This window comes from Tyto alba, unplaced genomic scaffold (assembly GCF_018691265.1).
Source record: "Tyto alba isolate M040663 unplaced genomic scaffold, T.alba_DEE_v4.0 Super-Scaffold_41, whole genome shotgun sequence".
NCBI classification, from domain to species: Eukaryota; Metazoa; Chordata; class Aves; order Strigiformes; family Tytonidae; genus Tyto; species Tyto alba.
In genome coordinates, this window is record NW_024881317.1 from 21,828,231 (window position 1) to 21,852,621 (window position 24,391).

At 57.8% G+C, this 24,391-nt stretch overlaps 1 protein-coding gene across 1 annotated transcript in view; it reads right to left on the reverse strand.

Moving 5' to 3' along the window:
• Nucleotides 1–24,391, reverse strand: part of CCDC33 (coiled-coil domain containing 33) — a 43,250-nt gene that overhangs the window by 4,754 nt on the left and 14,105 nt on the right. The window contains exons 5-13 of the mRNA XM_042803698.1: nt 20,858–20,982; nt 19,069–19,178; nt 18,193–18,294; nt 17,875–17,966; nt 17,589–17,709; nt 13,583–13,712; nt 13,353–13,474; nt 13,008–13,079; nt 7,931–8,056 (exon numbers count right to left, since the gene is read on the reverse strand). Of these exons, the coding sequence (XP_042659632.1) occupies nt 7,931–8,056; nt 13,008–13,079; nt 13,353–13,474; nt 13,583–13,712; nt 17,589–17,709; nt 17,875–17,966; nt 18,193–18,294; nt 19,069–19,178; nt 20,858–20,982 (1,000 nt within the window). The remainder of the gene's footprint in view (nt 1–7,930; nt 8,057–13,007; nt 13,080–13,352; nt 13,475–13,582; nt 13,713–17,588; nt 17,710–17,874; nt 17,967–18,192; nt 18,295–19,068; nt 19,179–20,857; nt 20,983–24,391) is intronic.

Sequence of the window (24,391 nt, forward strand, 5' to 3'; positions counted from 1 at the left end):
CACCGCCCCCCAGCACTCACAGTGGAGGAGAAAGGTCTGTAGTACAGCATCACCCCGGCTCCTGGGGCTCCCCAGTCCCCCCGGCACCCCGTTCCCAGTAGCCAGCCGTGCCCGTCGGTGAGTTGCCAGGCTCGACCTGCCCCAAACAAACTCCCCAGTGGCTCTGCCACCCCCGGGGCAAACAGCCCGTCCCCGCGCCGCCACCCGAGCTGCCGGCCGGCAGACTTACGGCGATGTCGGGGGGTTGTAGCATGAGGAAAAGCTGGTTTTCCCGGGGCCCTTTGTGCTGCCAAAAGGATTTAGGTGGCGGGGGGGGGCTCCCGGCAGCCTGGTACGCCAGCGGCTGTTGCTACAACACAACCCTCCTCTTAGCAACTCCTCCCTGCAGCACCTAAAAATCACCTTGCTGCGCCCAGGTGGGTGCATTCTGAGGGCAGGCAGCTTCCCCTCTGACCATTCGTTGCACGTCCCCTCGCTGTTTCCAAAGCCGGCGGGGCCTGCAAGCACTCCCTGGGAGACACCAGCTGCCCCCAGCCCTCCCTCCCCATCCCCAGCCTGGTTTTGGCCACCGTTGCCTTATCTCCCGCTCCCAGCAGCGCAGCCCCAAGGAGGTGACTCGGTGGCAGCCACCGCCGGGTCCCAGCGTGGCCGGGTGGCTCTGGAGGTGACAGCACCTCATTTCCATGCCTTGGATGCGGGTATGGAAACGCTCTCCCTTCCCAGCGGCGCTCCTCCCATGTCTCAAACGCTCAATTAACTTCTGAGGATCCACGTCTTGGAGATCCTGGGTGGCATCGGGCTTCAGCTCTGCCTTGGGGTTTGGCCCGACCCAGAGAATAATTCACTGAATAATTCACTGATCAACCCCCACTTTCATCCCGAGATTGAATTTGTGGCATTTTAAGGCAAGGGATGCTCTGCCCCAGCTGGTCCCCCAGTCCCGTCCTCCTTTCAGGGTACCCTTGTGCTTCCCGCCCGCTGCGGCATCCCGCATCCACCGCTCCCTCGGCTTTTGTTAAGAAACAAAGAGTCCGGTGTAAGTCAATGGAGCCCCTCGCTACCTCGTCCCGTGCCATCAATTTTTCATCAAAGAGCCGGTGGGAAGCGTGCAATTATCTGCTCCATCAATAATGCACGGGATTGCACTTGGCTCGCCCGGGCGAGGCAGCTGCTTTCCCTGCCTGGGTTCAACCACGGCTTTTCTAGGCTCAGACAACACCTGCAGAGACTGGGAAACCATCCCCAGCCTTTAGTCCCAGCCCAACGCTGCTCACACACCCACCATCCCATATTTCTGCCTGCGCTCCCGCTCCCGGCACGCAGCGTCACCCTGGTGCTGCCTCCGGGCTTGGGGGCAGAGTTAAGGGTATTTGAGCACATTTTCCCCTACGCCTCCTATCTCAAATCCACCCGGAGAGAGCTGCCTCTCTCCTTCCCGCAGGGGTCCGGGATGAAAGGCTGGGAATCCACATCTGAAATGATGGAAGCTTTGAAACTCCCGGCACTCGCTATTTTCCTCCCCCCACCCCCCCATCATTTCCAATTCTCTGAAGCTTCCCCTGCCTTTAGAGCCTTTCATCCACCCCGACGAGCCTCCCCCCTCCTTCCCGTATTTGCTTAGGCCAAGTTTTTTTTTCTTATTTACTTAACAAATTGCTCCGAGACGCTTTGATGTATTCGATTAGCTTCGACTGCTGGAATCAATTCATCTCTAGACGGAGCAGCATGGAGCAAAGCCAGGGGGGGTGGCTACCAATAAACCTCTGCGGGAGGCAGGAAGGTCCGAAAGTGCCCCAAAATAGGGTGTGCCAGAGGATTCTGCATGGCCTGAGCCCATCCCTGGCTGGGGAGGGGGCCCCGGAGAGAGGCTGAGGACAGGCCAACTCGTTTCACTTGTGAGCACGGAGGCACTTGAGCCCCTGGCAGTGCACCAGCCTCGTCTGCAACACAATCTCTCTCCAGCTCAACAAATACCACGTCGCTGGATGAGTATTAAGCCCAATTCCTTAATTGTTATGAAGATGGGATAAGCTCAGATTTACATATCTGAGAATTTGCTGCAGCAGTTTAGGAAGATCAGAGGGGAAAAAAATCCCATTTTCCCCTCTTTTCTATAACAAAAGCTCACAAAACCATCAGAAGATAGTGATGCCTTCATTTGCTTTGCCTGATGCCCCCACCATCCTCACCCATCCCCTTGGGATGTGGGTACCAGATGGGGCTGGGGGGGGGATGTCAGGTCCCCAGTGCCCCCTGCTCCTCCTTGGGGACACACAGGTACCCAAAACCATCCTCAGGACAAAACTTCTGGGAGGCCGTATCAGTGGGGAAGGTGGGGTTCTATTTCCCCCTCTCCTTCCAAAATCAAGGTGTTTCCTTGAGAAACCCCAACCCCCGGGGGATTTGCAGGTCCCCCAGGGGAAATAGGGAGATTTTTAGCCCGGCCGCTCCCCACACACCTTGGCAGGATGCACCAGCCGGCGAAAGGCAGCAAATAAACGAGGTTTTATCTGATTAAACCAAGGCTGAACTCCCTTCCCGTGCGTCGGGGCTAGGGGAGGGGGCTGTGCCGGGAGGGGTATATTAGCCAAAGCATTACAATTCAATTTAAGAGTTAATTGGATTGCATTGAAAAGCGCTTAATCTGAGCCAAGTTCGATTTAATAGAGACACCACATCTTCTGCTCCCTTCCTAACCAGGATGATGATTTTAGGGCGGGCGATTACCATCGCTATCCGGCTCCGGGCCCGGCTGCCGGCTGCTGATATCGTGTCGTACAAGGAAATAAAAGCCTCTGGATCACACTGGGTAACTCGGGGAGGCAAGACGCTCGGTGTAGGGACGACTGCTCCTCCTGCTCCCACCCGCCCGCCTGCTGCTTTGAGATAAGGCTCCAGAAAGCAGTCGTGCCACCAGCGGGGACTGTGATTCCTCTGCGAGTCGCTGCTGGTTTATTTTGCTCAAAGGAAAAAAAGAAGGAAAAAAAAAAAAAAAAAATTGGAGGCTAGGAAGAGGTGGGAAGACTTTTGAGAGCAAAGTCCGGCTGAGTCAGCTCCTGAAAAATAATTTTTCCCCAGCTCGCTGCAAAGGGCTGCTTTTGGGAGGGAGGGGGACAGCTGGAGCGAGGTCCCCAAGTGATGTCCTGCTGCTGCTGCTGGTGACCGGGGGGGAAAGGAGGGAGGGGAGGTCAGCAGAGCCTCCCAGGCCGGGTCTCTCCTCCCAGCATGGGTGAGAGCATCCCCCAGCGCTGCTGCTCACCCGCGACCACAAACTGGGGCCGGACCTAACAAAGCCCCCTTCCTGAGATCAAAAACTGAGGGAAGCAGGTTACGACTGTTACCCTGGGTACCCGCTGTGTCTTTGCATTGATTTCTTTTCCCTTCTAGGAAAACAGCCTCATCTGTGTTTTAAGACGAACACACTTTCAGCAGCTGGGGATGTGAAAAAGTGGAGAAATATCACAAACTGGGAGGCTTGGCAGCACTTGGCAGCTCCCCAAAGAGCCAAGCATAACTTTTAAAATCCGCGCACGGGACCTGAGTTAAATACCCTCCCCTAGCCCCACACTTTTTAAGTGCCCTCAAAGCATTTTCACCCCCTAGCTTTGAAAAATAAGTGGCTGCAGAGGGATAAGCCCCAAACATCCCCATCACCCCTGGTGACAGGCGCTGCTGTGACTTGCCCTTGGCCTGGCAGGCGGTTTATTGCCGGCGCTGTAGCCATCCATTTTCATGTTTGCTTATGTATTGGCTCCACTCGCTGATAAAACGCCCCTTTGCATTTCAGCAGCCAGCATAAATCCATCAACACCCCAAGCCACCGCGCCGAGAGCACCCGGCGCCGGGCAGCACCCGCTGCCCTGAGCACCCACCACCCCGAGCACCTCCCCCCGGCTGCTGGGCCTCGTCCTTCATTAATTATCACTGGAAAAGGCTGAGAAATCATTAAATGAGGGTGGGTGAGCCCTTCTGTGCTACGTTCACTGGGGGTTTAGTAGTGCTGCTGGGACTGGATTGGAGCAGGACCCACAAGGGCGCGCACGTGCCAATGCACGCTCCCACCCAACAAACAAAAAATGGTATTTTGGAGCCAGTTTTCTCTTTTTTTTGTTGTTTTTTTTTTTTTTTCCTAGATCTGGCTCACTGATGGGGGGCCACCAGCCACATCCACCGCCAGCCAGACCCAAGCAGGAGAAGCACATGCAAAGCTCACCAAGCCCAACTTGTTTCCCACCCCTGGACAGAGCCCGGATCACCTAAACCCCCTCATACAAAGTAGCTGCGACACCCAAACCATTTGAAACCCCACCCCCCCCATCCCCCTGACCCCCTCCCAGCCTCCCCCACCCCTCTGCCTGTGGGTCCCTGCCCCTCCAGCACCCTCCACCGCCCTGCAAAAGCCACGTCCCCCTGTCCCCCTCCTCACCACCCCACCTCGCCACATCTTGTCCCTAAGAAAACAGCATTTCCAGCTGCTTTTGCTCTCTTCCAGAGAGAGCATCACCCCATCAAGAGCTTCTCCCCTCTTTGTGACTGTGGGGTGCCCCGGTGTCACACGGAGAGGGGGGACACTGGGGGGACACTGGGGGGACACTGGGGGGACACTGGGGGGACACTGGGGGGGACCCACCCTCAGCGTGGCACCTTTGTGCACGGGGTTCGTCATCACCAGGGCAAAAAGCTCATTCGATAAAAGGGGGAGCGAAGTGCTGAATAATCTCCTTGAGGAGTAAAACGGGCGTAAATATCATCCGGGGTCACTTCGGTTTGGTTTGTGGGCCTCTTACTGATGGGCTAATCCCGGATGAGTGGAGGTGGCGCGGACGCTAGGTGGGGCTGCAGCCACGCGTGGGGCCGCCACGGCAGCCTCCCCTCCCAGCACCCCGGTCCTTCTCATCCCCTCTCCCCTCCCAGCACCCCGGTCCTTCTCATCCCCTCTCCTCTCCCAGCACCCCGGTCCTTCTCATCCCCTCTCCTCTCCCAGCACCCCGGTCCTTCTCATCCCCTCTCCCCTCCCAGCACCCTGGTCCTTCGCATCCCCCCTCCCCTCCCAGCACCCTCACCCCTCACAGCACCCTTCTAGCTTGTAGCACATTCACCAACTGCAGCACCCTTCTCCCTTGCAGCATCTTCACCCCTCGAAGCATCTTCACCAATTGCAGCACCATCTCCCCTTGCACCACCCTTTTCCTTTGCACCATCCTTATCCTTTGCATCCCCCTCTCCCCTGGCACGTGCAGCACCTTCACCCCTTTGCAGCACCTTCGGCCTTTGCAAGATCTTCACCCCTTACAGCACCCTCTCCCCCATGCACCATCTTTTTCCCTTGCAGCACCCTCTGCCTTCACATCTCCTTTTGCCCTTGCAGGACCCTCGTCCTCTGCCTCCCCCTCTCCCCCTCCTCTCCCCTTTGCCAGCAGGCCACCTCTGCAGGCACCAGTCCTAAACTGGGGCTCCCCTCCCAGCTTGCTGAGGCAGAAGACCCCACTCAGTGGGTGCAGGTGCACCCATCTTGCTTGGACATCACCCAGCAGCTGGAAATGAGTCCAGCAAAGGGGCTCGGATTGCTCCTGGCAAGCAAGACATCCTGTCCCCACTGCCGCTGCCTGTTCTACCACACCACGGGGTGTTTTGGGGGGACAATCTGCACATCTGGGCTCTCATCTCATGCAATGGAGCTGATGGCACACGTGCAGTGCTGGGAACAAAATGCCAGCAAGGAGGGAAAAAAAAAAAAAAAAGTCATTTACTTCTCCCAGTCCCATAAGAGGTCCTTTGGCATGTAAAACCCCCCGGCGTTGACAGGTCAGGGAAATAGTGGTGATAGGAGCGGGGAAAGAAAGGCTTGAAGAAGAAGCAAATGTTTGAAGAGGTTGGAGAAAACGCCTCCCTAATCGTTAAGTGCTGCTCGTAAATTATTCATCGACTGGTAAGAGAGGCGCAAATCTATTCAACGAGAGGGCAGAAGGGTAGGAAAACACGGTTAGGCTGAGCCCAGCGTAAACCTCAGCCTAAAGTCAGAAAGCTTGTCTGGCAGAAATCAGCCTCAAACCTCGGTAAGCCCAAGGAGGGGGTCTAATGTCCCAGCACAACCCTGCACAGAGGCTTTTCTGCCTCCATGGCACCAGGGAAGGGTTCCCCCATCTCTGATAATATTCCTCATTGCTTTGTTCCGCCCCCCCCCCCCGCCCCCCCTTTTTTTTAAATGAAGGCATTAACAAGCAAATCCGGAGCAGGACCACAAAAGCCGCAGGGTAGGGATGGGGATCCAGGTTTGATCAGCCAGAGCGAAGTGGGAAGAAGTGACAGGGCTGTGATCAGCTGAGTGCTCCCCCCCAGACCCCCCCCCCCCAGACCCTGGTGCTGGGGAAGGGGGGGGGCTGTCATGTCCCGGCTCCCTCCCGCACACACGCTCCATTAGTAGGGTGTCAGCCCCGATTCCCGGGGCTGTCAGGAGATGGGCTTTCCAAGCAAATCCCCTGTGCTGCAAAGCAAGCAGAGTGAAAACAATTTGCACTTGAGGGGGAAGAAAAAAAAGAAAGAAAGAAAACAGCTGTCAAAGGTTGGATGGGAAAATAATAATCCTACCAGCAACGCTTTCTAGCATTTTTCGCCAGAAAAAAAGAGAAGATGTTCAGGTAGGGCAGAAGTGCCCAGGACTTGTGCAAACCTTTTCTCCCGCTGCCTTGCCCAGGCTTTAAAATTGGCTGCTGGAAGCCTCCTTGAGACCACTTCCCACCCTCCCTGGCTTTATTGACACAGGGATGCTCTTGTGAGGATAGAGCGAGCTGGATTCGAGGCTGCTCGGGGCATCGGCGCAAGCAAACAGCAAAGCCGGGGGTGAAAACACATCGCACAGACTATGTGGTGATGCCAGGGTCGGATCCTGCCCAGGTTTGAAGGGTGCTGGGGCTTCTCTGGAGCCCTGGGGCCATTCGGTCCATCAAATTTGGACCTCGCATCCTGATTGCACTTAAGCTGTGCTGTGGTACCCGCCTCCGCACGCCCCATTAAGGGTTTCTATTAGGCTGGGCATAAAGCAGCTGCCGTGGCCATGGAAAAGGAAGCAATAAAGCTCAGTGGATTGAAGGAATTAATACAGCTGGAGGAAAAAAAAAAAAAAATAGCTTTTCTGTATTTTTATGGTTGCGTTTTTATTGCTAATTTTCTTCCTGCTTTGCAGCCTGAAGTGCAGCAAGAGGGATGGGGATGAAGGAGGGGTTTGGGCAGCCGCTGATGGGGAGATAACTGGGCTTTTGGGCAGCACAGAGCCCTTCCTCCCCTTCCCTCACAGCTATTTAATAAGCAGAATTGGGGTTTAACGACCTGTTATTTTTAAAGCCAGATGGCTTAAAGTACAGGAAGATATTAGGACCATGAGGGCTGGGTTTGAATTCATGCAAGGGCTCCATTTATCAGTACAAAGGGCTGGAGGAGGAGAACAGCTGCCTTTTTTTCTTTTTTTTTTTTTTTTTTTCTTTTTTTTTTTTCCTGGAGCCAAAAGGTATGAGCTGGAGGTGCCTGGGGTCTCCACCATAATGCAGTGGTAATAGGAGAGAATTTGCTAAATGGATTTGGGACTGAACAATCAGATCGAAGCTGGTGTGTCCAGGTTGCCCCGGCGAGTGCTGCCCCCAGCAAGGTGATGGGACGCTGCCTCCCCCCCCACCCCCGCCCCTGTGCCACCCCGAAACAGCCAGGGCCAGGGATGCTGGCATCGATGGAAAGGCCCAACACAAGAAATTATTGGTACAGCCAGGATGTGGGTAAAATCCAGCAATGTGTACATCGGAAGAGAGATTAAAATTGGGGATTTCTGCCAGTTTTAGACCGTTAGGCGGCAGGGTGCCCGCCTTGGCGGAGGCTGGCAGGGTGATGCGGCAGGCAGGGTGCTGGCGTGGCACCACCGACTGCTCCCACGGGGTCTTACCTGGTGGTAAAATGGGTGCGTGGGGGCTGCCCGTGGCTCTTCGCCCCTCTCGAGCGTGCTGCTGGCGGCGGGGTCCAGGCTGGGGAGGGCATCGCTGCCCCACGGGGTCAGGAAGGCCGCCGGTCTCTGAGGAGGGAGAGGCAATGGTTTGTAGGATGGATGGATGCGGTGCCAGGGTCGAGGAGGGGGCACCTGGCCTGAGCTGCATGTCCCCTGTCCCCCCCATCCACACCCCCAACGTGCCACCAGGACCGGCGGGATGGGAAAGACCTGTGGCTTGGCCACACTCGTCTCATTTTTGGAAGGTGCGAGGGGCGCCCTGGGCAGAGAGGGGATCCCCGGCGTGAACCAGAGCCGGACCGACAAGGTGAGGAGGAGGAGGAGGAGGAGGAGGAGGCAGTCCTTCATGCTGAAGCCTGTGTTGGTGCAAACAACAGGTCCGTGCCCAGCCCAGCCCAGCTCTCCCCTTCCCCAGGCGGGCAGGAGGTGGGTACCCAGGTCCTGCGGGTGCAAAGGGATGCTAAAAGCCCCTTTGTCACCTGGGGTGGCTCCCGGCTTTGGTGCCTGGTGGGTAACGCGCCCCCAGCACACCAGCAGCCCCCGCCAGATCCCCTGGCAGATGCTGCCGGCAGCGGTAATGTGATTTCCCTGCCCCTCATTTCCCTCTCCCGGCTCTGGGTGCCCTGCTCTCCTCCCACCAGCCTGGCTTTTATAGACTCCCCTCTAATCCGGTTAGAGGGGGAAGTTGGAGCTAATGGAATAAACGATGGAGTCCGTGCGCTCCTCGGTGCCGCCTGCGATGGCAAGGTCACAGACGGGGACTTTCCCCCTGCACCGGCCATCCCGGCTCCAGGTATCGGGGCAGGTTTGGGCAGTGGGGGACCTGCCGTGCCACTGGGATCCTTGCAGCAAGGCACGGCACCCCATCACCCACCTATTTCACCGCCTGAGAGCCGGCGACGGGGCGAGCCCTCGGCTCCCCACCACCTCCCCGCCTCGCAGACCCTCTCTCCGCTTCGCCAGCTGAGCAATCGGGCCGGGCGCCCTCTCCAAATTGGCCGCGGGCACGAGGAGCGGCGAAGTGGCCCTCGCTGGGTATTACTGCGTGCCTGGGCCCGGCCTCGCCTCGTTAGTGCAGCTAACGAAGGCAGTGAGCATCCCCCTCCTCTGCAGCGGAGGGGGGGGGGGATGAGGAGGTGTCCGGAGGCGTCCCCGTGCCCTTCCCCATCGCTGCCTCATTAACACCATCAGCATCATCGTCCCTTGTGCCGCCACATTTCATTACGCCGCCGGCCCCGACCTCAACCAAGCTCCTCCAGCATCAAAGCCGGGGGGGTGAAGATGCCCCCCCCCCATCACTCTCCCCCTCCCCGAGGAATAACATCATGTAAAATGCAACAGTTTAGGCTCTGCCTGCAATTACCGAGGCCGGCGTACAGCTGCTGCCCGCCGCGCCGCAGCGCCGGCCAGCCCAGCCCTGCCACCATTGCCCGGCGGAGAGCTGCTCGCCAGAGCACACGTGCTTTTAATTCAATTAACGCTGCCCTGAACACTCCCCCGGGACCGGCAGGCAGAAAGCAACAAATTCACCTTAACAAAGACATTCCCTGGTTGTTGGTTTTGTTGTTTTTTTTTTTTGTTTTGTTTTGTTTTGTTTTGTTTTTTTTTCTGTTGGTCCCTCGCTGGCTTGGCTCTCCCCAGTTACACAATGGCTGGCAGCGATGCCCTAACGCCTTTTGTAATCCGCCGGGCAATAAGAGGAATGGGTGCTGTGTTTGATTGACAGGTGTCAATCAAGGGCTGGCAAGCAGGAGCTCGGCTGCCAGCAGTTTGGCTGTGCCAAAAGCCCGCGGAGGGTTTGCCGGCTCGCCGAGGGAAGATGCTCGGCACGGAAGGGCGATGCTTCCCCAAAACGAGTCTTTCACCAGCTTCTGCATCCCCTGCAATGTGGTTTGGGGATAAAACCCTGACTGTGGTGCTCGTGAAGAACAAACTTGGCCAGACAGGCTGAAATAATGGGAAACACATGGCCATTCCCCACTCCCTCATCAATTGTAAACCCATTTCTTTGCCAGCCCAAAAGGGGTTTGATCGCCGGGCTGGCATGGTGACAGTTTACACCCCGGCACTGTGACAATTTACGCCAGGCACCGATCTGCTTCTGGTTTTAAATGGCAGCAATTACATAAATTAAGGCTGTTTAAGCAATGATATAGCCAGCCTGTTGATTTTTTTTTTTTTTTTTCTCTTTGCCTAGGAAAAAACAGCGCTAGCTTTATCCTTTTTTTTTTCAGAGGCTGTCACCACGTGCCGGTATGTCCCCAGCCCCCATCTCGGGTGACATGACCAAGGGTGCTCAGCAAAGTGGGTAGCAGAGGCTTGAGGTGATTTCAAAGGTCCCAAGTGCTGAGTTAATGGGCTGAGCGAGGTGGGGTCATGCCAAAACGAAGTATAAAAAAGGGCTGGTTAATAAACCGGGGCAATGAATAAATCCCTGAGGATCAAAGATGCCTCCAGCGGGTATTTTCCAGCCCTTGGATGGGGCTCAGCATCCCCCAGGCACATCGGGGACCACATCCTGCTGACCCGGCACCTGGATTTGCCACCAGCTACTGCAGGGTCAAACTCATCTTTCTTAGGCAAGACACCAAATTTGGGGTGGAAAAAGAAGAATGCAGAGGAACCAGGAGCCCTGCCTCGAGCCACAAGCCGGTACCGAGGTAGATAAAGTCAGCTGCAGGTTTTGCCCCTGCAACAGTTTTTCAGCAGCAGCCGTTAATTTGCTAAAACGTCAGCGTTTTGCTGAAGTCTTTGCTTTCTTTGTCTCCGAGATGATCAAAGTCTTTTGTTCTTGTTTGGGCTCCAAAGAGTGAGCACAGGGGGATGAAGGTGTGGGGGGGGAAATGGGCTGGATGGGGGCAAACCCAGGGATCTCGGTGCCTTTACTGGGGTTTGGGGGGGCGTGGGGGGTCTGCAACCCAGTGCTGCCCTTTCCCTGGGATAACATGACTCCTGTTTGCTCATCCCCGGTGTCGGGGCTCTCGGCTTTTAATAAAGCAGCTGCTCCAAACCCTTTCCCTGTGGCTATTACAAATGTAGCAGGGTTTTGAGACCCTGAAGAAATGCTGGGGGATGAGCCCAGTTTATGGGAAGCCCTTTATCCCTAGAAAACCCTGGCACTGAGGACATTTTCCCGGCATGGGGAGGGTCGATGCGAGCATCTGCAGCCAAGCTCAGGAGCATCCAGACCCCTGGTAGGAGTCGGTGAAATCCCTGCAGAGGCCACGGAGCTGCCGGGATTTACGCCTGGCTCCGAGTGCGCTGGGGAGTACAGATGGCCCAGGGTTTATTTAGCTGCTGTTTGTTATAAAAAGCCCAGCCAATCTAGGTTACGTATTCTCAGCTCTCTACATTAAAGTAAAAAAAAAAAAAATTAAAAATTAGGGAAGAAACGAGATGAGCTCGGTGAGTGTTCTCCTTTGCCATCTGGCTGGGGAGAGCTGTGGGGTGAGGGAGCGTGGGGCAGGGGCGCTGGGGCTCTTTGCACCCCAAGGACAACCCTGGTGTAAAGGTTGCCCCAGCGCCTCGCCGGGTCTGTTCAGGTCCTGTATTGACCATCTTTGCCTCTTGGCCCCCGTTTGGCCCCTTCTTGCTGTCCTGAAGCTGGGCTCCGGACTAATCCATGAGCAGAGTACTTGGAAATCCAGGCTTCGAGCATCCCTTGAAGCCTGGGGCTGCTCGAAGCAGGGGAGGAGAGGCTCTGCCTCTGCAACCGCGGCATCGTCTCCCCTGCCCGCCGAGCTGCGGTTTCGGGGTGCTGGGGATCACAGCTGGGGCATCGTCCTCAGAAAATCCTGACCTCCAGGCAAGAAACAAGGGTCTTGGCAAAGCTGAGAGAAGCTGAACCTGTCCTCACCCTGCTCGGTAGCAGCTCGCTCATGGATTTGCATCGCTCCGGGTCCGTCTGCCCCGGCTGCCGCCGGATGAATTAACCAGACGCGGAGCCCAAGGCTGGCTCTGGCTCTCCTGTTTTTGTTTCCACTCCCAGCTCTTACATATATTAAAGAAGGCAGGGCTGGAGGGGGGGAAAGGGAGAGGTTGGGGAAGAGGAGAAAAAAAAATTACAGCTCCCAGATCAAAACAATAATCAGCTAAATGAATTCCGCAGCATTTTCCCGCATGACTGCGAGTGATAATTTAGTGCAGCAGCCAGCTGGAAGCAAAAGGATTAATTCTGCACTTAGTGACACCCATGTGAATAATTCATCACACGCAGACCCCTTTTTGCTGACCCCCCTGGGCAATCACTCCAAAGACCCCCACCAGCCGGCCCCGGCCCGCTGTGGCTCCCCGGGGAAGGGGGGTGCAGTCACCAGTGCAACATCCAGACCTGTCCCAAATTCACTTTATGGGCAGGTTTGGGTTTGCTTTTTGTTTTCTGTTTTTTTTTTGTTTTTTTTTTTGTTTTTTTTTTTTGTTTTGTTTTTTGTTTTTTGTTTTTTGTTTTTCAGATGGGAGTGGTGGCTGGTGGCTGCAGTAATGGCATAGATCAGGCTCACGGCCGCATCCTGACCTGCCCGAGGGTTGGTCCTGGAGCCAAGGGCAAGAGGGGCTCCCTCCTCCCCGGGAAAAGCAGCCAAATTCCCTCCCTGCTGTGACATCCCTGGGGACCATAAATGCTGAAGGATGAAGACAGTTGAACATTTGTCACCGTGGTTAACCAGCCTGGCTCTTCTCCGCATGGAGACAGTGAACAGCCTCTCCCAAACACCCTGCCTGTGCCCTGCCTGCCCCGCTGCCTCCAGCGTATTCCCAGGAACACGAGCACGTGCCAAAATCCCTGGAAAAGTGACGGATGCACAAGGGCAAGAACGACGCTGCTTTTCCCAGCTGCCCGGCGGCGCGATCCGGAGCCCTGAGACAACAGGCAAAAAGGATAAAACCCGGATCCAGCCCAGCTGATCCCCACCTGAGAGGTTTGGAGAGGGGGTGGCAGCTCTAAAGAGCCGTCTCCTGCCCCGTCCCCATTCCCGTCCCTCCTTGCCTCGGGGTTCACCGCCCCCCCCCAGCATCTCACCTCCGACTGAAGGAGCTGCAGGCAGAGCCCCACGGTTGGGATGGTCCCAGAGGCGGTTTTGAGGTCCGTGCCCTGGGGAGGCAGAGGAAGAGTCGCAGCCCACGCCGGCCTCTGGGTTTCTACCGGGGCTCTGGTGGCTTCGGCGTCACCCAGATGCCACCCAGGGGTGCAGGGCTGCGGCTCAGAGCAGGAACCCCCGCTTCCCGTGGGACGCTCGGGAGCTCTGCGCCAGGCTGCCCACCTGGACACGGGGATCCCGCCATGCCAACAGCTATAGGCACCACCACCTATAGGTGCCATCACCGTGCCACCCTGGCCGGCGTCACCCCGCAGCCCCTGGCTCACCTTCACGGCAAGGCCGTCCACGCGCATCCCGCCGCCCCGCGCCGCCAGCTCCCGGAGAACGCGGCTGGTGAGGGGCAGCACCGAGTATCCTGCTGGAACGAGGGGGCCTGGAGCACCCCACACTGGGGAAGGGGTGAGAGCAGCAGGCTGGGGGCACGGAAGCCCAGGGCCTGCCCCTGGCCAAACCCGGGGGTGAGGGAGAGCATCCTCAGTGGGGTCCCCAAACTCACTGGGTTTGTACGGATAATATTCGATTGCCAGGGCGGTGCCTTCGGAGAAGATGGTGGCCACGTCTCGGCCTTGGAAGAGGAAGGAGGTGTTCCAGGTTGGCTGCTCTGGGGGCCCGGCTGATCGGGACATCTTAGGAAATGAGAGGAAAATTATCCTTCAGACTCTAGAGATAAATAAGCAGACAGGTGGGAGGGAGAGAAGAGGTGGGAGGTAAAGTAAAGCACAACCTGTGCAGCTGCATCCCACCCCTGACTCAAAAGCAACCCCAAATCCCAGTTGCTTGAACTGGATCTTCGAGCTTCCCTCCGGCTAATTCCTGCCAGCATCTTCCCTCTCACAGAGCCAGAGGAGGAAACCAGCACATGGACCAACCCCTCCATGCTTAAAAACACGATGGGAAGAGCCTGGAGGATGACCTGCTCTGACTCCAGGGTGAGCCTTTTGGCATCTCTCAAGCGACCTGGACCTCACGCTTGGGGAAAGGGTTTGGTGACGATATACGGACCCCGAAAGTTCCGTACGTTGTCTCCAAACCCTTTCCCAAGCGTGAGGTCCAGGTCGCCTGACAGATATCGAACAGCGGGCAACACGTTTATCCCCAGAGCTTGGAAATGGCATCGGTCCATCCCCACCAGCAGCTGCTCCCCTTCGCTTTCGGAAAGCCCCCCCCCCCCCCCCTCCCCAGCTCTCCAAAGGTCAGCCTTAACACCGGCTACCCAGCACCAAGAAATTATTGACCGCAGCTCCTTTTTAATGCTGTTACTCCATCCCCTCGGCCGGCGTCGCCCAGCGGGGACGAGATGCCGATCGGTTTTTCTGCATCAGCACATTTCTGCTCCATCGGGGAGGGTGGGAGGAAGAGCTGGGAAGGGGAGGGGGTCTCCCTCTGCTCACGTTTGGGGTTGCTAATGGGCATTAGGCACCTTGGAGACCCGCAGCCGTGCATTACCCAGCCCTGGGGGCTGTTAGCAAGGGGAGTGTGGGGCTGGGATGCTTCAGAGCCCGAAAACACCTCCACAGTGGGCTGCACTGGGTAGTGCTGTTAGTGCTGGCTCAGCACCGGGCCGGATCCCTCGGATGGGAACTTGTCAGGGGCTCCCGCGCATCAGCAGGGTTTTTTAGCTGGCATGCAGCTTGCTTTAACCGCAGGGAGCCCAGTCCGTGCCTGCCAGTCCTTAGGGAAAGCCCACACGGACTGGGGCAGCTCCCAGCAGCCTGATCCAGCTCAGCACCTTCCAGCCGCTCCTCTGCTTTCCCAGCCTGCATCCCAGCCCACGGGGCTGTTTCATCAGCCTCGGAAAGCCCAAACTGGGGGAAAAATCTCCTAAAAAACGCTGTAAGCCGCCTCCAGTTACTTTTCCTGGCATTGACCTGTACAAGGCCCTGAGAGATCGTGCCATTTCAGACTCAGCAGGGAAGGGAAAAGTCAAATGTGGGAGCATATTGTTAACTTGACCCCAATTGTTGGAGGTCCTGAGCCCACATGGCTCCTCTCACTGGAACAGGGATGGAAGATGACGTTCCAAATTTCCCCCCCCCGCCCTGATTTTGGGGGTGGGGGCAGGATGGTTGGCTGGGGCTGGGCTGTCTCCCACTGGCTCGGCGGGACAGATGGATGCTCTGTGCCGGGGCGTCAGAGCCGATGTACTGATCTGGGCAGACGTCTTGGCAGAACAAACGCCTCTGCCCAAGGCCACCTGGAGAAACACAACAAAGGGGACGGGGGGGAGGAGGAGGAGGAGGAGGAAGACACCTTCATCCTCCTTGGCTACCCCAGCTCATCTCCTGTACAAAGGCTGGTTCAAAAGCAGCATCATTGGCAGAAGAGCGTGAGAAGCTCCAGATAAATGGGTTAAGCTAGAGGGTCCCCAAGGGAAAAAGCCCAAAAGGAGATTTTTCTTAGAGGGGACCAACGTCCCAAGAGCTTGAGCTTGGTGCTGGGAGGACAGGCGCAGCGTGGCTTTCTGCAGGAGGCACAACCCGGTGCCCGTCCACCCCGTGGATTCACCGTTGCCACCAGCGTGTCCAAACCCATCCCTTTTGGTGAGAGAGGGGCTGTTGGCCCAAGGAGAGCACCCGAGGAAAGGACCCAATGCTCCTGCAGGCAGCTCTGTGCAGGTCTCAGCTAACTCCTGACCAGGAAGACCAGGCCTCCAGGAGCGCCAGGCAGGCAAGGAAGGGTTAACCACCCAGGAACCCCAAAACGCCCTAAGTAAGAGGGGTGCCTTGCTGAAGGTGAACCCAAGCGCCGCTCTCTGCAGACGCTGATGGGAACCGACAGGCGAGAGGACACGCTGGGCTGGCAGAATTATTGAATCCGATTAGCCTGCCCAGCAGTTCGCTCGGGGAAAGCCATTAACCTCTGGAAGCGGAGCAGCCACGCTCCCTCCTCCTCCTCCTCCCCGCTTTCCTCTAACCTTTCCTCCCAGGCGTTAGGAGTTCATCCTCCCCGGGAAGGAACCGTGTCCTACAGGTGGGGAAACTGAGGTAGGAGATGGAGGAGGGAGAGAGCGGATGGGGGTTACGCAGCCCCCCCCCAGGGGAACCTGGCCGTGCATCCCTGGGGAGAGCATCCTCGGCGACGTGCAAAGGCAGAGCCATGTGGGCACGGAGGGGAGGAGGAGGAGGAGGAGGAGGAGGAGGAGGAGGAGGCAGCAGCAGCACGCACACAGGCCAGATGGCCGGGTTTAATCACTCGTCTTCCCGCGTTGGGCTCCCACGGCTCCGTTCTGGCACTGCCGCCTGTGCCGGGGCTGTGGGGCTTGGCTTGGGCTCGCCCAGCGCCTGGGTACCCCAACTTCACCGGGGGGTTGCGTGGTATTTATCCATCTAAATCCAAAGGAACTGCCTTTTGGCTGCATTTAGAGGGGAGAAATATTCCCTTGCTCTGGCTGGGAAACCGCAGCCTCGGGGTGCTGCATCCTGGAGCAAAGAGATGAGGGGAGGAAGAGAACGTGGGGGCAAACGCACAGGAATTTCTTTCTTACTATCTGCTCCGGAGCCAGCGCGGGCAGCTTGTACCCCAAACCCATTGCCATGGGTGGGGCTGGGGGTGCTGCTCCCCGGGGGGACCCAAAGCAGGTGCAGAGCCAAAGCAGAGGGTCCCCGGCGCTCCCCCCGCCTCTCACCTGCAAAGAACAACCCGGGGAGGCGGAGGGCAATAAAACAACAATTATTGTAATGAATGAAACGCACTAGCAATTTTTATGACAATTCACCGTCTCGTGGGCGACTTGGCATTCGGCCGGCCTCCTCGAAGTAATATTTTATTTATGGGCTCCCCAAATGTGTTGATACAGGGCGTTTCTCTCCTAGACGATCAAAATTCAACGCACGGGGGAGGAGCGAGATGGAGAAACGTGCACTCTGCCAGCGTTTGGGACCAGCTGGATCCATTTTTTCGGGGCGGCTGGACATCTGCCCTCGCCACGCTTTCGGCTGGCACTTTTCAGAGGTGAGGGGATGGAGCAGCTCTGGTTTTGAAGGGTGGCAGCTTCACGCTGGCTTCTGGCTCGGCTGCCCCATCACACCTCCTCCCTGCCCCAGCATCCCTCCAGTCCCCTGCCTCTCCCTCCTTGCCAATTTTTGGCAGGGCTCGGGAACAAAAGCGGGGCCCTCCTCCTGCTCGCTGATGATGCCTCGTGCCCAAAGCATATGTTTCCCTGGCAACAGCTATTTTGAAGATGTGCGTCGCTAACTCTCCCGGCGCTACTTGAGGCCCGGGGAGGAGAAGGTCTCTGCCTTCGAGAGGCGGCACTCGAGCCGGAGGCGTGAGCGGAGCAGGGGGAAAAAAAGAAGGACAAAGGCAGAAGCGAGGAGCTGCCTGTGGGTTTCTGCAGGCAGGGCGAGGCGGATGTGGGGGGCTGCGTCTTTGGTGCTCAAAGCATCACTTCGCCCCTAAAGCTTTTCCCTGCACGGGGTGCTCAGCTCCCCTGCCGAAGGAGGGATGCTCCTGGGTACCCAGGCAGGATGGATCCATCCTCGCGGGAGCGCTCGGCCTCGTACCTGCGTGTGGCCACGATTGGCAGCTCGGGAGGTGATGAAGGCTGCTGCCGGAGGGTCTGGGAATGTGATGGTGGCGGGGCTGATGTCAGGACAGGAGGTGGGAAGCGTCTCCATGCGGTGCCTGAGAGGTGATGGAAAGGGGGAGAGTCAGCACCGGGGGGGGCACGTCCGCTCCCGGCGAGCCAAGCACCGCGGGAAGGGGTGATGGCACCAGGGGTGCTCAGGGTGCCCCAAGCCCAGGGCCCCCCACCTGTGTCACCAGCAGCCCCCCGTGGCCATCACTCACTCGTACTCCGGAACATTGGTCACAACTCTGGCCACAGCGACGAGCGGCCCGGAGGGGGTGGCCAAGGGGGCGGACAGCCCCCGCAGCAACACCTGGGAGGTGGTGGTGGTGGGGGTTTCACGGTGAGGGGTTCAGCAAATGCAGAGGGGAAAAAAAAAGCTGCCCTAAATCAGCATCAACAGCCACCGGAGCAGGAGACGAGGTGCAGCAGCATCCTCCCCGAGTGGAGATGCTCTGGTCCATCCCAGACCCTGCAACCACACACCCACCCCCCCCCCCAATTCCCCGCCACCTCCTGTCCCCAGGGCCACCTCTCACCTCCAGGGCCACGTAGCTCAACCCATCACAGCGAGGGATGGAGCTCCCTTTGCGGGTGATGGTGACGTGCAGGACGGTCCCCGCGGGGTCCCGCGTCCTCGGCTGGTGGCGGAGGAGAGCGAACCGTGGGAGGAGGAAGGGTCAGGGCCACCAAACGCGGGTGCTGGGCGCGCAGACAGCCCATCGCTGGCCATAAAGCACCAACTGATAATTAAAGCTCACTGTTCCCCGGAGCCTTCCGGGAAAAGATCAATATAATAAATCCTTCTGCATTTAAATATTTAATTGCTCTCAATCACTGTGCAGGGAAGAGGGAACTCATTTCTGCCAGCCAGAGCATAGGGGAGGCTGATTTGGGGGGAGTACTGAGTGAGTTTGCCAGGTCTCAGCTGTACAAGGAGCTATCAATCAGCCAAATCCCTGGGACTGTCAACAAGATGGGATGGAGAAATCCTCACTGAAAGGCTTGGGGCTCTGGGGCTGGGTACCCACCTGCATTAATTAATGCATCGTGGCCTCTGTTTAATGAACACTCTGACATATGACCCGGCCCCGCGTCTCCTTCCCCAGGACACTGGGGGCCAAAGCACTTCCCAGTTTGCAATCCCATCACTTTTCCTCCACGTTTTCCCACCAGAGATTTAAAAAACCCAGCACAACACCTGCCTTCTTCCCACCTCACGGGAAGCCCGGGCAGCAATTTGCTCACAAGTCTCTCTGAGCACCTTCCCCAATTTGCCAAATTCAGGTTTCCCGCCGGGATTACGCTGTTACACAAGGGTCCCTTCGCCCACAACCCCCAACTGCAGCTGGGGTGAAAGTCAGAGTTGTAAGCAGGAATAAACAGCGGGAAGGTGGGGCAGGAGCTGTACCTACCAGCACCAGCCTGCAGTGGTGGGGCTGGAAGGGCTGGAGGTGCCGCACCGGCAGCTGGAAGGTCCCCAACGCCTCCTTGGTGGCTTTGTCTGCCACGGTGAGAATCAGGGCTGGGAGGGGTGAGAGCGGGCGATGCGATGGAGAGAGAGGTTTGGGGAAGAAGAACGAAGAAGGGACAGAGGCAGCGGCGGGGCTGATTCATTTTCAGCAGCCCTGTCCCCTTGCAGGCCATGGGGGGAGTGGACAGGGACAGGATTTACATCCTTCCGGGGTTTATAGTCCCACGCATGTGCATCCTGAGGAGCCATCGAGAGCATGTCCCAGGCAGACCCAAGAAAGCGAAGCCTGTGACCAACTGGCACCAGGGCAGCTCAGATTCTCATTTTAGAAGCCAGGATTTCCCATTGACCCACGTCCCTGTCTCCAGCCCACCCCACTCAGCTGCCAGGGTGGGAGCCCTTCCTGCCCTGGGGTTAGCCCACGGCCCAAGGGTGGCTTTTGCAGACATTTGCCACCACGGCATCAGCCCTCCTGGGGATCCCCGGTCCCCATCCATCCCCCCCGGCACAGCAGCATCACCCCCACGGGTGCTGGCACCCCCAGCTCTTCTCTTAATTTAAAGCAAAGCTGCAATTTAGTTGACAAGTGCGAGCAGGAGCCTTTTATCAAAAAAAAAAAAAAAAAGGAGCTGATGGAAGGGAAAACCGCCCTCTCTTTATGCTGCCAACAAGACTTGGGCTTCCCTTCCCCCAGCTTAATGACTCTGCGGAGGCACCCGCCTTAACTCCTGCTTGGCCAACCTGGCGATGCCACAGGTCGTGCGTGTCCCCAAAACGAAGACGACGGACCAGGCAAGCGCTCGGACCACACTTTCCCGAGCTCGTGCTTTTCAGCAAGCGCTCGATTTATATGCAGATTTTCTTTTCCTCCCAGCCCATTGTGGAAAGAGCACCAGGGAAAATGTTCTGGGGTCGAGCGAGAGACAAGTGGTTTTCCTGGTAGATGATAGATCAACCTCGGCAGCCCTGCCGATGGAAACCATATTTCTGGGCGAAAAAAGGATGGAAACTGTATTTCCGGGCAAGAAAAAGTGCAAGCTGCGCCCAGAAACGACAGCTCTGGTCTGAACATTGGGGGAATGAACATCTCGGAACATCTGGGGGATGCTGGGGGGCAGACAACCGGGGCCGAAGGTCCCATCAGGTCTCCCAGCAACTCTCCCAGTACCGGACGGGGCACGTCTGGAGTACATCGAAAGCTCCTCAATTTCATTTAGGTCAGGGCCTAATGGGATTAGGCACGACGTGAAGATTAACTCCCACAGTTTGTTTTGCAAAGGTCTGATTATAATCAAATCCCAGCCCCTAATACCGTGAGTTTTGCTACAATTACAGACACAGCAGCCCTGCGCGGGGAGTAACAGCACCGTGATGTGGTTTCACCCGACACAAGGTGTCCGGGTCAGGGTGGCAGCCGGGAAAGATTTGGGGTGCTCTCCCCTGATGCCGGTTCCCGTGGGATGTTTTGGAGGATGCCCGGAGCTCAGCACCGTCGCTTGCCCCACGCTGCAGCACCACATCTGGTGGCACGTCCCTCCTGCTCCTGCCCTGAAGCCACCCACAGCCGCACAGGGCTTGGGGCATGGCTGGCCCCCATCGTGGCCACCCTCCGAAGGACCCCGAGGAGCACCCAGGCTCTCCCTAATATACCAAAATTAACCCTTCGATGTGGTGAGACCGGTGCCCCAGTCCCCAGCATCCCCGTCCCCACGGTCCTCCGATGCTCTCACCCGCCCAGCCTGCATCTTCAGCATCCATTTCCACCGTCACCTCTTCCTCCCAGGTGGGCGCGTGGGTGGGCACCGAGGACGCACGGGTCGCCTCCGGCTTCTGCTCGTCCCCTCTGCTGGTCTTACTGGGGGGAAAAGGGAGGCCAAACGGGCCGGTTACTGGGTGAGGAAGGGGAATGTGTCAGCAGAGAGCTGGGCCTGGGGAGGGGATGCTCACCGTCCCCGCTCGGTGCAGCTAACGGCAGCCAGCCCACCCTCCCACCACCTTTAGCAAAGCTCTGCCCCTGCTCGGGGGGGGCTGCGCTGGGGGCCCAGGGACAGCGTTACTCCCGGCTGCTGGATCCCCAGTGATGGGGTTTGCAGCCCCTTTTATCGGAAAGGCTGTTTCAGACCCCCGAGGCTAATTAGCCGGTTGTATTGATGAAGGGACAGGGAGGAGGCTGCTGGGAAAAGAGAGAGAAGATTGAATGTTAACGACCGCCGTCATTAAACTCAGCACATAACTGAGGCTGAGCAATAATTACGGCGGCGTTAGAGGCTACGGGCCCCCGGGTAATGCTTCATCCATCCTGGTGCTGGGTCACCACCATCAGAACTGTTTTGGGGTTGTTCTTCCCACTTTTATCAATTGATCATCAACTATTCACGAGCTTGGCTAATGATAAGAATGCCTCCCCCCCACCTCATCAGGGGTGCTGGCAGATCTTTTAGGAGGTCTCCGCTGCCCAGTGAGACAGTTGGTGTTATCCTGGGAGTCCCAAAACCACGACAGGGTCCCACCACCTTGGTGACACGGTGACCCCGAATCCTCTCCAGCCCCGACCACAGGGTAAAGGGGGACGGTGATGTGGCATCAGGCCAACGTGACACAGATGCCCCAGCCCTGCCAATGGGTTGCTCTGGACATTAAGATGATAAAATGTCCAGTGCTGGCTCCTCCAGGAAAGCTCTTGCTGGAGCAGAGCCAACACGGCTCTTAGGGAGAGGTTACCTCAGTCACTCTGGTGACTGAAGGCAGATGGTGGCACTTTGCCACCATCTGGGAGCTGGAGACCCCGATTCTGGGGAAAGGAGATGATAAAGGTCCTTCCAGCTGCAGGATGAGCTCCAGGTAGTGATGGGACCAAGAAGGTTCATCCCAGCAGGGTGGGAGGCTGCTCTATGCTTTCAAGACCTCCATCCCCGCTTGTTGCTGATGGGACTGGTCTAACAGACCCTCAGCCACGCCGCATCCTCATCCCATGCTCCTCTCCCACCTCCCACGTGTCCCCTTCCCCGCTGGAGCAGCCCACCTCCATCCCACAGGAATGGAGCCGAGCCGGCCAGCTCTGCCAGGTGGGAATTAGCATCGGGCTGGCACCGTGGTGGAGGGGCTGGAAGGAAATCAGCTCTCCAGTAATGAGCTCTGTGGGGGATTGCTCTACCAGCAACGTGCTCGGAGTCCGAATGAAGCCAGACTTGGGCTGGGGGGGGGGGGGTGGGAGGAGGAGGAGGGTAAGAACCGGCTGCTCTGGGCCCCCTTCATTATAGACTTGCCTAAGGATGAGAGCGCATTCAAAAAGAGCTGTGAAGTGGGGAGGGGGGTGGGGGAGGAAACAACCCACAACAGTGCAAGACATGGGGATGTGCTTCAAAATCAAGCAGTCAGGCCGGGGGGCAGCAGGAAGGGTGGCGAGCGGTGATGGTTTGATGTCTCCTCCTCACCCCAGCCAGCTCCAGACCTGCTGGTGGGGCAGGGGATGGGGTCTCCGGCCAGCGGGAGCCGCAGAACCGCGGACACGGCTGGGGGGGACCAAGAGATGCTCTTCTGACGCTCTGCATCCCTCCTCGCCTGCTCTGGGGGGGCAAGCGCTTCGCTCTGCCGTGCGAGGCTGCCCCCGCCACCCACCGCTGAGATAAAAGATAAAGATAAAAGATAAAGACAGCCGCCTCCGGGGAGTTATTAAACGTCAACGCCTCGGCTACAGCGCTTGGGGACAGCAGTGCTTGGGGACAGCATCACGCAGCCACCCCGCTGCGTGTGGCACCCGGGTGCCCAGCAAAGGGCTTGGCAGGGCTGTGCCCAGCCCTCGTAAGTATTTATTTATCCGGCATTATAAGTTATAATCTCCACGGGGCGAGTTATTTCTCGGGGCCGACACCCCTGCAAGAGGCAACGCGGTGGTGGAGGCGCATCGTTCTCAGGGAAGAAAACTCCCGTGCAGCACGGCCACGGTTCGCAGGGCCGCTAGCTGGGGTGTCACTTGTGCGGTGGTTGCAGGATGGGGCCCTGGGGAAGGCAGGGCTGCACCCCCCCCCCCCTCAGCCCCACTGTGCGTGGTGCTGAGCTCAGGGGTCTCAGGTGCAGTTGGGGTAAATAAATGCAGATAAATAAATCACGGAGGTACAAGAGCAATTTCTGGAAAGATTCAGAATAAGAAAGGAAGAATTTCCGCTCTCCTTTGAGAAGCCAAATTTTTTACACTGCTACTGACCCTCTAACGCTGGGACAGTCCATCTTCATCCCACCATGACCGAAGCTGGGTGCCAGGGAGAGGAGGGGACCCCCAAAGACCCCACTGGGTCCCACTTCCCACACCCCCTTGCTCTGGGGTTATCAGCTGAGCCCCTTGGCTTATTTTGGGGCACGTCTCAGAGCCAAAAGGAACACCCTAACCCCTTCCCAGGTGGAGCATCCCCTCCGCACCACTAGCAGGACCGCTGCTTGCACAGGCAGACCCGCGGGCAGGGGGGACACGGGAGCCCCCCCTCCCCCAGGCTGGGAGCAGATGGCGCATTCAGCAGCGACCTTGAGCTTCTTCTCTCAGCGCTGAAGAGCAGAGAGGAAGAAGCGAGGAGGCACTTGCACCCGCCCGCGGTACTCAATGGAGAGGAGAAGGCAGCTGGAGCCAGGAGCTTTGTGCTTTTAATTGCAAACACACCTGGCTCCGGCACGCCAAGGTCATCCCCGCATCGCGCCCGTCCGGGGACAATTTATCTGTGCGCACGAGGGAATGAAAGGAAGATGCAGAGCAAACCCACGGGTGCCCCCGCAAGCAGGGAGCGGGGATTTGCTCAGCATTCGGAGGATGAGGAGCAGAGCCAAGGTGCTGCCAGGTCCCTGGAGCATCCCTGGAGGAGGAGCCCCATCCCAAAGCCCCTCTGGATGGCTGCACGGGCTCTCCTGCCGCCCGAGGTCTTTCAGTTTCCCTCCCCGACCCTCTGCACCGAGATCTGGAAGCAGTGCACACAGCTGTGGAGCGCTGTGGGATGCTGAGTCTGGGCACGAGCGCCTGGGCGCAACCACAGAGGGCTGGTGCGAGTGGCATTGCTCCTCTCCTCCCATCCCTGGGATCTGGGGAGATGATGCTCCAGGTGCCGGCAGTTTGAGCTCGGGCTGGCTCCGCTGGTGGCACCCAACTGCTTCGGGGGGGACCGGCTGGGACCCCACCGGCACCTCCACCGACCGCTTCTCCTTCCCGTCCGTAAAAACCCACCTTTTAACTGCAACATGCTACTCTCCTTCAAAAGCAAGTGCCCTGAAAAACAATAACT